The sequence below is a fragment of the Notolabrus celidotus genome, chromosome 23, assembly GCF_009762535.1.
Source record: "Notolabrus celidotus isolate fNotCel1 chromosome 23, fNotCel1.pri, whole genome shotgun sequence".
Classification (NCBI taxonomy): Eukaryota; Metazoa; Chordata; class Actinopteri; order Labriformes; family Labridae; genus Notolabrus; species Notolabrus celidotus.
The window spans coordinates 5849529-5864058 of record NC_048294.1 but is presented as its reverse complement, the minus strand read 5'-3'; the positions used below and the strand labels follow the sequence as shown (position 1 = coordinate 5864058).

The following is a 14530-nucleotide window of genomic DNA, read 5'->3' as shown; positions in this document are numbered from 1 at the left end:
TCGAAAAGAGACAAATATTTAATGCACATTTTGCTGGTTGCGGCTAACAAGGCGTTAACCAGGGAATGGTTGTCACAGGAGAGCCCAACTCTAGACGGATAGATGGACATTACAATGGACATTTATTATCTGGAAAAGACTCAGCCCTTGTTAATCACAAATCAGAGCAATTCACTGCTCACTGGAGGACATGGGTTAATTTTTTAATCCTCCATAGACCAGATTTTATTTTCACTGCTTCTTAGTTTTACTGTAAAGAAGACTTATTTAATTCCGTTGGTATAAATGTGCTTTTGGAATGTAGAGAATGTAGAGAAGATGTATATACCATGGAAATGCTGATGCAAAATTTCAATAAAAAATAAATTATAAAAAAGAAAATGTCATTTAAGAAAATAACCTAGCATAATTTATTCACTCTTGAAGAGCAGCATGTGAAGAAGTCTTTTTTTCTATGGTTCATTTTGTAGTTATTTAATGTTGAAAACATAAAACACACACAGGCAACTGGATTAAAACAACAAACTGAAATTTATTCAGCATCACGAAAAATCAAAACAATAACTTTAACTGAACGTCAGCGTACATCAGTTTGTGGAAAAATAAGATTGATGGCTGATAACCAACACATGAACAGTCCCCTAAATGAGACCCAAGACTTGAAGGTGACACTGAAGAAGTCCTGGATCCTGAATGTGATTTTCTTTTCTATACAGTCTCATCTTTGCCTCCATTCATCTCTCCATCCGTCCGTCCGACACCTCTCCACGTCTCCATCCCCCTCACAGCACAGGTCTGGGCTGCTGGGTGAGCAGAAGGCCGAAGCGTTTCTTCACAGACACACGGTGTCGGGAGAATTTGTCATCCGGGGAGAAGCGAGCTGGGTGGGCCGAGCTGGTGGGCTGACCATCAGGTTGAAGCTTCTGTTGGTGACAAAGAAGGAAGAGATTAGTCCAGACTAATAAAACAGACACCTTTAGAGCATGATGAGACCTTCATTGAGCCCAGATCAGAAATCCAGATGATCCAGGAGAGGAGGGACGCATGGAAATATCTTAATGTGACAGCTGATCAACTATCAAAACTAGTTTCACATCAAACCTGCTACAAAGAATCTTGGCATCTGGTTTGATAGCAATTTAACGTTCGAACATCACAGAACAAAACTTTAACAGTTGTGTTTTTACCACCTCAGAAATATTTCCATAATTTGATCAGTTTTAACTTTTAAAGACACAGAGACAATTTTATCTCCTCACGCCTGGACTATTGTAACTATTTAGCAGCCTGCACAACAAATCTCGTGATCATCTCCAAACTGTACAGAACTCAGCTGCCAGGGGACAGGCTGTTCCGGTGGGGGGGTCAGACACTCTGGAACCATCTCCCCTTGGAAATCAGGTCTGCTGAGTTAGTGAGCTCTTTTAAATCCCTTCTTAAAACATACTTTTATCGCAGAGCCTTCCCAGATTTTATCTGAATTTTATTTTATTTTAACCGTCTTAAAGCTGCTGTGAGGAATTTTTGTTTTGTATCGGTTCTGGCGCCCCCTTGTGGACAAAGTGATAACTCTTATCTCTTGTCCTATACATGCAAAAGTAGTGTTTTCAACAAAAGCTTCATCCTGTTGTCTTCGACAGTCAACTTTATCAGGCAATGTGATTATTTTCCATGAAAACAGTCGGATAAAGGCTGTTTCTGAAGCGAGATGTCCATCATCTGGTCTGACACCTACCCCCTCAGGGCGGTTTCAGGCATTAAAAATGACAACAGAGAAGGTGTCAGTGTTGCTGCTGATGGTCTTGTTTGCTACTGAAGGTCATAAAGAGGCATCAGTATCATTTTCAGTCTGTTTCTCAGCCAGTTCAAAACTCCTCACAGGGCCTTTAAGAAATATATTTTAAAATAATTGTATTGCTTTAGAGTTCTTTTAGGGGAATTTTATGTCTTTTAAAATATGTTTTATTTCTTTATCTTGATTTGTGTGATTTAATTAACTGCCTGTTTTATCTAGCTGCATGTGAAGCACTTTGTAACTCAGTTTTTGAAAAGTGCTCTACAAATAAAATAATAATTATTAATATTTTGTGAAGTTAAGACTATGTTTTCTTCATGTGTTGTGATTGCTGGATGTCCCCTTTAAAACTGCAATAATAAACCTGTACACTGTATGATGAGTTCTGTATGGTTTCTTTAAGTAGGACAGTGAGGACTGACAATACTGATTAATAAAGGATCAAACACCCTCATGTGTGTATTATTGGTACATTTTAGGATTACAGATTCTGATTAGCATTTAATCAATTAACACATGGCTCTATTAAATGATAGTGGCTATAGTTGCAGGTGAAGTAATCTCGTTTTACACGTTACTTCTTGCCAGCTGAGAAAATGTTATTACTGTTATAAAAAAAAACTACAAATAAATCTATATTTTTTAAATCTATATTTTGTAAGGGCCTTTTTTACTTCCGTGTTTGACTGTAAAAACTATTCCCTACTCTTCAGGTGTGAAATTAAGGCACAGTTTCAGGTCCATGCCTCAAAATAATAACACAATTACATAAATAAAAGTTGTTTGAATATTAAATAGTAGTTTTATGTCTTTAACACTCGTGCACTCACTCTAAATTGTCTTATGAATAAGTGGAATAAACAACAAACAGACACGTTGGATATTCAGGATGTAAACACAATGCTAACGTTACCTTCAGGGTGTAGACTCTGTCCCCGGCCTCGTTTATGTAAAACTGAAGAAACATCTCGAAGTTTGTTTGTTTTAAAGCTTCAAACTAAAAAGTAGAAGTTGTTTTAAATCGAAAAATCCCTCCAAAGTTGAAGCTAACACGCTTTTCCAGTCTGAATTCCACGTGTGGCGGAGACTCTCTAGGCTCTCAGAAAGGGCGGATATCCGGTTCATGAATATGGCACGCAAAGCATTCTGGGAAATGGCGTCTTTATCTAAAAAAAGTTTGTTTCAACTTCTGAAAGCCCCCAAAAGAAAAAAATGACATATTATTTATTGAATGTAGTTAGTTAATAGTAATTAAAGATTAAAATAGAAGCTTTAAACTATAAAGTCCACCTTTCATAAGTCTTGAGGCGTTTCCTGGTTCAAGACGTGCCTTATTGCCATAGTGACAGTCAGCTGGATTCAAAACATGTTGGGTTTTTTTGAGGTAAAATGTAAATAAAAGAAAAACAAAAAATAAATAAAAGGCAAATATAAAATAGTAATAAAAATGGCAAATATTTTACACCTTGTTTCAGATAAAAACTACCAGTTTTTACCCTGGAAAAAAATGTTTAGAATGCTTTTATGCACAACTCATTCAAATCAAATCAACCTGAATGAGTAATATTTTTAGAATAATCACAACAACACATGCAAGCTGATTGAAGCAAGTTAACCACAACAAGGTAGGTTCAAATTAATTTTTCAATGGGTTTTAACATTATGTTTTATGGATTATTTTGCTTGTTTGCACTGTAAAAAAACAGGGTTAAGTTAAAGAAGCAATACTGCGTTAAAAAAAAAGTAAAATGAATATATTCAGATGTATTGAAATGTTTGTGTGACCTCAGGCAGTTTTAAAAAAAATGTGTGTTTCAGTGCCTTAGAATATTTGAGCCTCTTGATTGAGAGGATTCAGTTTTATGAAATGCTCACACTGCAAAAACTCAAAATCTTACCAAGTGAAATTGTCAAAATGTCTTATCCCACTTGATTTAAGATACATTTACTTAACAAGTAACATTTGAGCAAGATAGAGGGACTTGTTTTAAGACATCTTAAATATCGTGTTAAGTCAAACAATCTTGAAATGGTCTTGTTTTGAGTTGTAATTTAGAAGAAACAAGGTTTATTTTACATTTCATACATTTTTCAAGCTGAGATCTTATTTTTAGACGACGGTTAATCCTGATTTAAGACAAACACTTAAATTGATTTAAGTAAATGCATTTTATTGGAGTATCTATCAGAAAACAGCTCCTTTAATAAAACAAAGAAAGAAAGAAAGGTTTTTTTTTTAAGGGTGGGTTACAGTTTTCAGACACTGTTTCTTCTAAATCAGATAAAAATATACATCCTCAAACTACATGCACACAATGAAACACCTACTTTAGAGCATAGCTGGCTTATCCTAAAAAACAACATGACTGAATATTAGTATATCCAGCTCACTATGAGAAGACATTATATCTCAAACTGCTCAAATTAAACTTTGTTATCTTATTTCAAGTACAAGATGGTCTTAAACCTAGAGAAGGGCCGCTATAATACAACTCAAATTAAGGTGAATATATCTCAAATGAAGAAGTTGACATGACATATATTAGTGCAAAATCTTTTTTTGAGTGAAAAAATACTAATTGTTATCATTCCTGGCTTATTCTGAGACTCTAAGCTTTAAAATACTGGTTAAATATTGTTTAAAATAAGTTTTCCCTGCTAATTTTAAGATCACAGTTTTCCAAATATTACGTCTTATTTGAAGAAATCTTACCGAGCAAATTTTTACTTGTTCTATTGGCAGATTGTTTGCTTATTTCAGGGTAAGCAGTACTAAAAGAGCTGTCATGAAGTCTTTGTTGTTAGAGACTCATTTCTGTTTATTCTTATATTTCTACTTTCTTCAGATAGAAACAAACAACAGAGATATAAATAAATACAAATGGATCCAGTGTCGCTCAGCCTCCCTGAAATCATCATAAATGACAGAGGAGACTTTGATACCACTCCTCCAAACCTCTCATCAACCAACCACCAAACCTCTCCAGGGAGTGGATCTGGTCTGAGTGACAAACCACGCAAACCCAAAAGGTCAAAATCGACTCCTCAGAAGAACCAGAAAATCATCGACTTGTTTGGACAGTTCAATCAGCCGGACTTTAGTTCGACACTGAATGAATCAACGTCATCCCGAAGTTCCCCTTCTGGGAGCTTCAACCAGCAAAACCAACTCCTGATACAAGCTCATAGTGGATCCTCTCCGTTCCAACTCCAGACTTTATCCCCTTGTTTCGGGTCCCCGACTGGAATCTGGACCCCCTCTCCTCCTAACCCTTCCTGCTGGCTGAATATGAGCCCAATAACCTCACCTCCAAACCCCAGGTTTGGGTGTAGCCCATATGTTTTGGTTCCCGTGAACCAGTGTATGGCTCCTTGTCCTCCATTGGTCCTGCCCCATGCTAATCCCAGCTGGTGCTCATGTCCACCCATGGTGTACGATTTTCCTCCCTACACTCCAGACCTGTAAGTGACCCAGCAGACAACACAGTTTTAGATTTCTACATTTCATTGTTGGATCCTAATTGGTTGTTTTACTTCAGGGCATCGGGAGGACCGGTCCAGCCAGTCAGCGAGCTGCCAGAGTTCGCAGAGACGAGAGAGAGGAGTGAGGAGACGGGCATGCCAGAAGGTCAGAGGTCAAGGGATTTCATAAAACAACATTTATTTTGTATTTACCCCACTGGTGTTGGAATTCACGTTCATGCCAGCCAGTATCAGGTTACACGTTTACCAGTGCTCTAGATCAGGGGTTCCCATACTTTTCAGCCTACGACCCCCAAAAATATAGATGCCAAAGACTTTGAGGGACCCCCACTGTCCCCTTAAAGTGATTTAATGTGGCTTCATTTAGCTGGTCTGGAGAAAATGTACCTACCTATATGTCTGTGTTTCCTGTGCCGTTATGAAGTCACCTACTGCTACTGATGCTTCTGATAATTAACTGTTTACTAACCCAAAACTTAGGAGTCATCTGGCAACAAAGAAAGGCAGAAAACTCATTACATTTTCTATTTTCAGGGTTTTATTTCAAGTTTAGCCACTATTTTTGTCAATATTTTTTACCATAATGGGTAAAATGTACTATTTTTAGATCAATAAGAAAAAAACAATCTGGAAGACATCTCACGACCCCCCATTTGTGTCTTGCGACTCCCCAGAGGGTCCCAACCCATACTTTGGGAACCCCTGCTCTAGATGAGACTACACACTATGTCCACAGGGGGCGCCAAAAACTACACAAATCGCATGTTCCTCACAGCTGTTTTAACCCTCCTGTTCTGTTGTGGGTCAAATTGACCCTTTTTAAAGTCTATTTTAGGCAAGACATACCTTCCAATCCAGCTAAATGCAGCATAAAAATCTGGGCAGCATATGACAGAAGAAGTGTCGTGTTAATTTATCAACATCACTTCATGAAAAATCAAAAAAATCAAAATGTAAAATAAAATAAACAAAAATGTATGTCATGTAAAACTATTGTATTTATATTTAGAGCTTTCCAGTGTACATTAAAAAAGTTTTAACATTAATTTCAATGAAAAACGCGTGAGTTATGCTCATTGACCGATGATCTGTGAGAATTAAAGAACACCAATTAACTAAATCTTGATTTAAATGGTTAGTAATGGAGCTAAAAATTTAATTTAAAAAAATGTGTTTTGGTATTTCTTTGGGGTTCTGACACTTTTGGATAATTGAATATACCCCGGGTCAAACTGTCCCAGGAACATTATTGCTGTTCCAGAGAAACGAACATAACAGGAGGGTTAACTGAAAACTTTGATTTGATCATGACGCTACTTAATGATATATCTGAAGTGGACAAAATCCTTGATTTTAACAATATAGGAACTAATTTGTGACACCAGCTGCAATTATATTTAACTTGTAGATGATGATGTTGTTTAGAAATAGCTCTTAAAAATGACTAAGTATATGTTGTTGAAAAGTAAAATTACAGCTCTTAAATAGAGTTCAAAGCTTGATCTGAAAGGCAACTGGACTTAGTAGAAATTCTTAAAATTGAGGTCTTTTACGTTAAAATAAGGGACTAGAAAACATTTGCTGAATACGCTTGGTTCAGTTTAGGAAGAAAAAATGCAGAAGGAGATAAAAATGGTACGACTGATGACTTCTTGCCTGTCCTCTCTCTCTCTTTCAAAGATCTTGAACTGTCTTTCCTCACAGGAGGAACACAGACACACGAGGAACCTCATGGATCCCAGACCTTATTGGATGATGAAGCGCTGGCAGTGCTTGCTTTTGAAGACTACAATACGGTCATAGACTCCCTGCTTTCAGAGGTACTGATGAAAATGATTTCCATACTTGCAAAAAAAAAAAAAAGTTAATTTTAATAATAATTTCAAAGTTTTCTCACTTTATAAATTTTGCTCACAGAACGGAAATGAGAATCTTGGGATAGCAGACGACTCATTTGAGGAGTTTCTGGATAAACTGTGGAGGGATGAGGAACTTGTTAGGGAGGTAAGTGATAAGAATAATTTATGACATATAAAAAGCAACAAAGAGGAACCAAAAGTTTTATTATCTGCATGTTCAAATTTGTGCACACCTCTTTTCTCTCAGTTTGGGCTGACACTGAATATGGAGCCCCCGGCTTCCTTGCAGCCTTTAGATCCACAGCTTGACCATGTTGCTCCAGATAACCAAACACAAGAGGTAACATTATAATCATGCAGGAAAATGTTGTGTTTGTTCCCATTTTGACCCTTAACATCCAAAGTCCTGGACTAAATGACAAAGTTTCCCTAGCTACTAGATCCACTGTATGCTTTAAAATGTCCAAAATCTACCAAACTGACTGCTTTTGTTGTCTTTCTTTGAATCATCAGGAGCTGACATATCCACCTTCAGTAAACACCAACTATGAACATGTAACTGAAGGCAAATACCAGGTGTGTTGACAAGTATTGTGACGTTATTCCTTTTTAATCATGCATCAAAAACTGGGTATTAAGTAAAAGATGAAGACACTAAAATACGTTTCTAAAAGACTGTATCCTCAATTTGTTTGGGAACTGTTATTTCACAAATCTTAACTGACCCTCGGCATGGTCTTCAAAGCTGAAATAGAAACCATATTTATTGTATTTATTGCTAAATCTGTCATTACCAACCATAATCTCACCATGTCGACCTGTCACTACTGAATCATTTTTAATACTGCCTGTAATTACTACTATTTAATCCATTTGTAGCATTGTATATATCTAAATTGTGTTCTATCTTTATTTAACTATTTTTATTTGGACTTATTTAATTTTACTAATTGGAACATTTTCTTGATTGTACTTATGTCTGGGTTGCTGTAACAACTGAATCCCCCCCATGGATCAGTAAAGTAATATCTTATCTTATCTTATCTTATGATGGTTTTACAATCAGAGGTCCTCAAGTTGCATTATGGGTAATGTAGGAAGAAGGGTTTTGGGGGTGTGGCATCCTCCAGAGATTTTAAATCAATGTTTCTCGGCCTCTGATGCTTTGATTTAGAAAAATCTTTCTTATAGCTTTCCCTCACAATCCCCAAAAATGTATGACCATGTGATATCAAAGTCCCTGAAGTCTTTTTTTCTTTTTGTAAGTTATATTTTTGGGCATTTTCGCCTTTAATGGACAGGACAGCTGAAGAGAGACAGGAAATGGGGGGATTAGAGAGTTAGGGAGGACATGTAGTAAATGGTCGAGGCTGGAATCAGACCTGCGACCTCTGCGACGAGGGCTAAAGCCTCTGTATACGGGGCGATCGTTTAGAACCCTAGGCCAATGGCGCCCTGCCCCTTTAATTTCTGCTCTCTCTGAACTCTTCTCAGGTGGAGTCGACGATGAACACAGAGCACTTGGATTCTGCTGTTTCTTCAGCTCCAGAGCCCATCGACTTTCTTCCACTTATTGAACTCCAGCAAGAGGTGAACATGAAATCAGAAGTAGTTATTTTGCCATGTCATGGAAGTGTTCTGTGATATTACAAGATGGTAGCGTATCATTTCCTGAAAACAATCAGCCGGTAGAAATGTTGTTGTTGTTATTGTCTCTCCTCGTCTTCAGCCTTTGGAGGAGATCTTGGAGCAGCTGCTTACTCTTACTTCTGGTGACTCCAATGTGATATCTCCTGAAACTAAAGAAACATCGCAGCTCGCTTCAAATAATGAGGCACCACTCCAAAGGGCTCAATCACCCATTTTAGGCCCTCCAAGCTCACAGTTTGACTCAAACCCAAACCACAACGGACAAACAACCCTTCAAGAGGAGCTGCTGCCGCCCAATGCAACGGTGAAGTACCTTGAGATGACACACCTTTGCCGTCGCTGTGGCACCCTCTTCATGGACGATAATGTCACTTCATATCTGCAGTTTCCTCCCAACGTCACTCCAGACACCAGCCTCATTCCTGAACTTCAGGAAAAGAGTTCAAATGCACCTGCCCCCGATTCTCCCTCCAGGGATTTGTCAGAAGCAACCTCTGCTTTCCTTTTGCACCTGGAAGATACAGAGCTGGATTGGACGACCCAAAAGCTTCAGGAAGGACCTCCAGTTGGGGATCCTTCAACCTTTTTCGAGTTCCCCTCGACCTCCAGGGTTTCAGAGCCTAATGGGGATCTCCATACCATTGCCAACAAGGATCCTATGCCAAATTCAGGAGCTGATGTATCTAACACTGAGCCATCACAATCTGCAAGCCCTCAAACTTTGATTGTCCAAGCTCTGAAAGCACTCGATCAAACACCATCTCCGTTTAAGACACCTCTTGAACAATGTAGTCCCAAAACCCTTAACCCAAACCTGTCTTCTCTTGAGTCGGTCCTTGTGCAAGCAAATTTGTCTTCTGTTGCCGATTCCAATGCAGAGCCCCGTGATCCCAAAGTTGGTGCCAATTCATCAGACTCAAAGCCAGGAAATCAGACATTAGTGACCCCAAAAGATCTGAAGGTTTCTCAAGAGTTTGCATCCTCTGGCATGGCATTAAGCGCAGGAAAGTCAAGTACATTTTGGATAAATTGTAACGAAAAAGGCCTTGGAACACCAGTGGCAAGAATGCAGCCTGTGTTGAAAGCACGAAAGGAAAAAAGACTCAAGGAAGGGAAAGGGGGGAATAAGGAAAGGACAAACATCAGACGCAGTCAGAGGCTGTTAGATCTTATTGGAAAAGGTGAAGCAGGAATGGGTGGACAAATTAGGCAGAGCATTACCCCAACGCCAAAATTCAGCCCTGAGAAGGATGGAGAACAGAAGACAGAGTCTTTTATGAAAAGGCAAAGAGATTTGGGCGAGTTCGAAGAGCAGAACATGGCAACAAAAACAGCTAGAACAACCAAGCAACTTACAGAAATGAACAAGAAGGTACATCGTCAAAATATCACAGAGGAGATAAAGCAAGTCAAGACGGAACAAAGGCTCCAGTGCAAGGACAATTACCCACAATTCATACAGTTAGAGATAGAGAAGAGCAAGGTCAAGTCCTCACCCATGAGAGAGATGCCTGACGACCAAAAACAGGAAGATGCAACTGAACCAAAGACTCTGATAGTTAAAAGCCAGATAAAAAGAAACAAAGGCAAGAGAGACAGAAAGGACAGTCAGAAGAAGGATGAAAATGCTAAGTCCAACAACAAAAACAAGGTTTCTAAAAACTGCAGTCCAGTATGTCCTCTGAGGTGCCCAAGAGTTAAAAAAAATACTCAAAGTGAAGAACCCCTGGAGGACGAACAATCCAACAAGACAAATGATCCCACTTCTGTGAAAACCTGCATGGAAAGCCCAAACTTAACCTCTGTTGTGTGTTTGGGGACTTGGCAACAAAGCAATGAAAGAATGAAGGGAGGAGGAGGTACAAGACGAATGACTTATGAATTCAGTCCAATAAAAAGATGCCAACAGGAACTTGGGGCTTCCAAAGAGATCGAGACCAAAACGGACAAGATCAGATTTAGTCCAATGAAAAGGGGAAGATGGAAGAGCAGATTCGAGGGAAACTTTGAGAGTGGCAAAGAGGGACCAGGAGAAACACCTGCCTGTAAACCAAACCATACCTCAACAAAATGCAATATAAACACTTGTGACAAAAAGATCAGTCCAGTTTCTGAAGCAGAATCTCCTCTGAGGTGCCCAAGAGTCCAAACAAATACTGCAAGTGAAGAACCACTGGAAGACAAACCATCTGACAAGACAAATGATCCCATTTCTGTGAAACCCGGCAAGAAACCCCCAAATATAACCCCTGTAGTGCGTTTGGGAACCTGGCAACAAAGCAAACCTGTTGCATCAAGTCAAAGTGAAGTTGCAGGAACCAAAACTCATGACTTTTACAGCTTGAGATCAGGAACTTGCAAGACTCGAGAGAACAAGGCACCTGAGGTGGTGCATGGACAAAATATCTGCGATCCAACATCAGACCAGACAGCAGGTTTGAAAGGTGGCGATGAAAGAATGAAGGGAGGAGGAGGTACAAGACGAATGACTTATGAATTCAGTCCAATAAAAAGATGCCAACAGGAACTTGGGGCTTCTGAAAAGACTGAGACCAAAACTGACAAGATCAGATTGAGTTCGATAAAAAGAGGAAGACAGAAGAGCAGATTCAAGGGAAACTTTGAGAGTGGCAAAGAGGGATCAGGAGAAACATCTGCCTGTAAACCAAACCCAAGCTCAACAAAATGTGATATAAACACCTATGACCAAAAGATCAGTCCAGTTTCTGAAGCAGAATCTCCTCTGAGGTGCCCAAGGGTCCAAACAAATACTGCAAGTGAAGAACCACTGGCAGACAAACCATCTGACAAGACAAATGATCCCATTTCTGTGAAACCCGGCAAGAAACCCCCAAATATAACCCCTGTAGTGTGTTTGGGAACCTGGCAACAAAGCAAACCTGTTGCATCAAGTCAAAGTGAAGGTGCAGGGACCAAAACTCCTGACTTTTACAGCTTGAGATCAGGAACTTGCAAGACTCGAGAGAACAAGGCACCTGAGGTGGTGCATGGACAAAATATCTGCGATCCAACATCAGACCAGACAGCAGGTTTGAAAGGTGGCGATGAAAGAATGAAGGGAGGAGGAGGTACAAGACGAATGACTTATGAATTCAGTCCAATAAAAAGATGCCAAAAGGAACTTGGGGCTTCTGAAAAGACTGAGACCAAAACTGACAAGATCAGATTGAGTTCGATAAAAAGAGGAAGACAGAAGAGAAGATTCAAGGGAAACTTTGAGAGTGGCAAAGAGGGATCAGGAGAAACATCTGCCTGTAAACCAAACCCAAGCTCAACAAAATGTGATATAAACACCTATGACCAAAAGATCAGTCCAGTTTCTGAAGCAGAATCTCCTCTGAGGTGCCCAAGAGTCCAAACAAATACTGCAAGTGAAGAACCACTGGAAGACAAACCATCTGACAAGACAAATGATCCCATTTCTGTGAAACCCGGCAAGAAACCCCCAAATATAACCCCTGTAGTGCGTTTGGGAACCTGGCAACAAAGCAAACCTGTTGCATCAAGTCAAAGTGAAGGTGCAGGGACCAAAACTCCTGACTTTTACAGCTTGAGATCAGGAACTACCAAGACTCAAGAGAACAAGGCACCTGAGGTGGTGCATGGACAAAATATCTGCGATCCAACATCAGACCAGACAGCAGGTTTGAAAGGTGGCGATGAAAGAATGAAGGGAGGAGGAGGTACAAGACGAATGACTTATGAATTCAGTCCAATAAAAAGATGCCAACAGGAACTTGGGGCTTCCGAAGAGACTGAGACCAAAACGGACACGATCAGATTGAGTCCGATGAAAAGGGGAAGATGGAAGAGCAGAACTGAGGGATCAGGAGACACATCTGCCTGTAAACCAAAGCCGACCTCAACAAAATGCAATATAAACACTTGTGACAAAAAGATCGGTTGTTATTCTCCAGAAGAAACTGTCAAAGATGAAAAATGCTGTGGAATGAAAACCAGATCAAGCTGTGAGGGAAACAGCAACCCACGCTTTCCTTCCATGCAACAACAAGGCCTTTCTGATAAGTTACCCTCAAAGTACAAAGACTTTGTGTCTTTCAAAACAAAGGCGCGCAAACATCAGCCAAATAAGAAGTCAGGAAAAGGAGGAATAACACTGAGAAGTGGGCGGAAGATTGATAATTACCGTGAACAAAAGCAAAGAGAACAAAAGGAGAGATCCGAGGAGCACAATGAGAGACATTTTGAACATGCAAATGTGTTGAACACGGCAAACTGTCTTTAAAACAATTCACAGTTTAATTCATTGTTAAATACAAAAATATGAACACGTGTAAGAAAATGTCAATAAAATAAATGTCTTGATTTACAGAGCTACACGTTTCTTTTTGCACAGACCATTGTCCCGTTTAAAAACATACAATATCCACGTAGGCATTTTTTATAAATAACACATTTCAAGGTTTAAATGGTATAAAAAAGGTTTTAACAGCATATGGAACAGTGTTTTTCTAGAGTTACTGAAGTTCAAGACATGAAATATGATCAAAAACTTTTTCTCATACATCGACATCAGAGAGAAACTGTAGTCATAATTCAAACCTCTCTTTGTTTTTCTGTTTCTTGTCAATAAAATCCTACATTAATACAGCTTAAGAACACATCCCGACACACACATTAAAAACACACACGTCTCGTCACCGAGCATTCGGTCTTCATTCAATCTTTTTGTTGTAGTCCTCGGATCTGTTGCTGTTATGCATGTTTCCGTTGTTGTTCACAGCCTTCTCATTGGCCACGCGATAGCTCGGCTCCTTGGGCAGGAAGTATTCTATCACCATTCTCTGGTAAATCGGGTGGGTTGTGAGAGTTTTCAGCAGATGTTCTGTAGAAACGAGGCAAATGTAAGACGACAATGTGAGATTTTCACCCAGACAGTTTTATGTTTCAACTAGGGATGTTAATTTTAAGTATCCTCCGTGATCGATCTTTGGAAACATCAACAATTATCGATTAATAATTTAAAAAATTTGACCATTTCCCCAAAATCAAATTCCCCTTACTGACACAATGTATATGACTGACAGTGTTGAATAGCTACGGATCATATTGAGGTGTAAATAATGTTAAACACGCTGAATATCAACATGTGGAGCAGGCTCATAATCTCTGTGGATATACAGTCATATAAAGTGAAGGCTTAGACTACAACATGTGGATTTACTGCAACAAGAGAACTGAACAGAAACATGTTTCAGACTCAAGGTGTCCAGTTTCCTGTCTACTCGTTCTTATTGAGAAAAATAAGCACGTGTTTATGGTCAGGTGTCAGTTGGGAGCACAGCCGGGTCATAATCAGTCCGGTGGTGGAGAAAACTGAAGCCAATGCAGAAGTGTTAAAAACTGCAGTTCATCGAGGGTCCACTTCAGGCTGGCTCCGGAAGTACCGGAAACCACATACACACCAATTCAAAAAAGCCGATCTTTACAGCAGAAATAAACATGTTTACAACCTGGGACAAAAGACGAGTGTAGTCTGGATAGCTAATTTCTCGATCGGCACACACTGTACAGGGGAGGGGGGATTTTTTCATATGAGATTACGAGAGGCACAGCTGACTTGATTGACAGGTGGGAACACTGTAGCTGTTGGCGATGAGACTCAAAGCCTGCCTCTTTATGTCACACTCACTCGACAGCAGTTATGTTCAGCGTTTTCCAATATGGATGCCGCCGCCAACTGGCTTCAGAAACAGATGGG

General features: G+C 39.5%; 2 protein-coding genes across 4 annotated transcripts in view; one reads left to right on the top strand and one right to left on the bottom strand.

The window, feature by feature from the left end:
* Window positions 1-2968: 2968 nt before the first annotated feature.
* LOC117807104 lies at window positions 2969-13143 on the top strand. 3 transcript variants are annotated; one of them, XM_034676164.1, is made up of 10 exons: window positions 3152-3420; window positions 4642-5257; window positions 5335-5423; window positions 6959-7098; window positions 7196-7282; window positions 7385-7477; window positions 7651-7713; window positions 8632-8727; window positions 8867-10686; window positions 11302-13143. In XM_034676164.1, the coding sequence occupies exons 2-10, from the start codon at window positions 4677-4679 to the stop codon at window positions 13052-13054; spliced, it is 4722 nt and encodes a 1573-aa protein (XP_034532055.1). In that variant the 5' UTR covers window positions 3152-3420; window positions 4642-4676; the 3' UTR covers window positions 13055-13143. The 3 variants fall into 3 exon arrangements, with proteins under 3 accessions (XP_034532053.1, XP_034532055.1, XP_034532054.1); XM_034676162.1 differs by having other exon boundaries at window positions 2969-3420; window positions 8867-13143; XM_034676163.1 differs by having other exon boundaries at window positions 3292-3420; window positions 6983-7098; window positions 8867-13143.
* Window positions 13027-14530, bottom strand: part of lpcat4 (lysophosphatidylcholine acyltransferase 4) — a 19044-nt gene continuing 17540 nt past the window's right edge. The window contains exon 13 of the mRNA XM_034676165.1: window positions 13027-13654. Within this exon, the coding sequence (XP_034532056.1) occupies window positions 13485-13654 (170 nt within the window). The 3' untranslated portion in view covers window positions 13027-13484. The remainder of the gene's footprint in view (window positions 13655-14530) is intronic.

Coding starts and splice junctions, on each gene's coding strand:
- LOC117807104 (XM_034676162.1), top strand. CDS start 4,677: ATGGATCCAGTGTCGCTCAGCCTCCCTGAAATCATCATAAATGACAGA. Junction 7,478..7,650: donor CAGATAACCAAACACAAGAG/GTAACATTATAA, acceptor TTGAATCATCAG/GAGCTGACATATCCACCTTC. Junction 8,728..8,866: donor TTATTGAACTCCAGCAAGAG/GTGAACATGAAA, acceptor CCTCGTCTTCAG/CCTTTGGAGGAGATCTTGGA.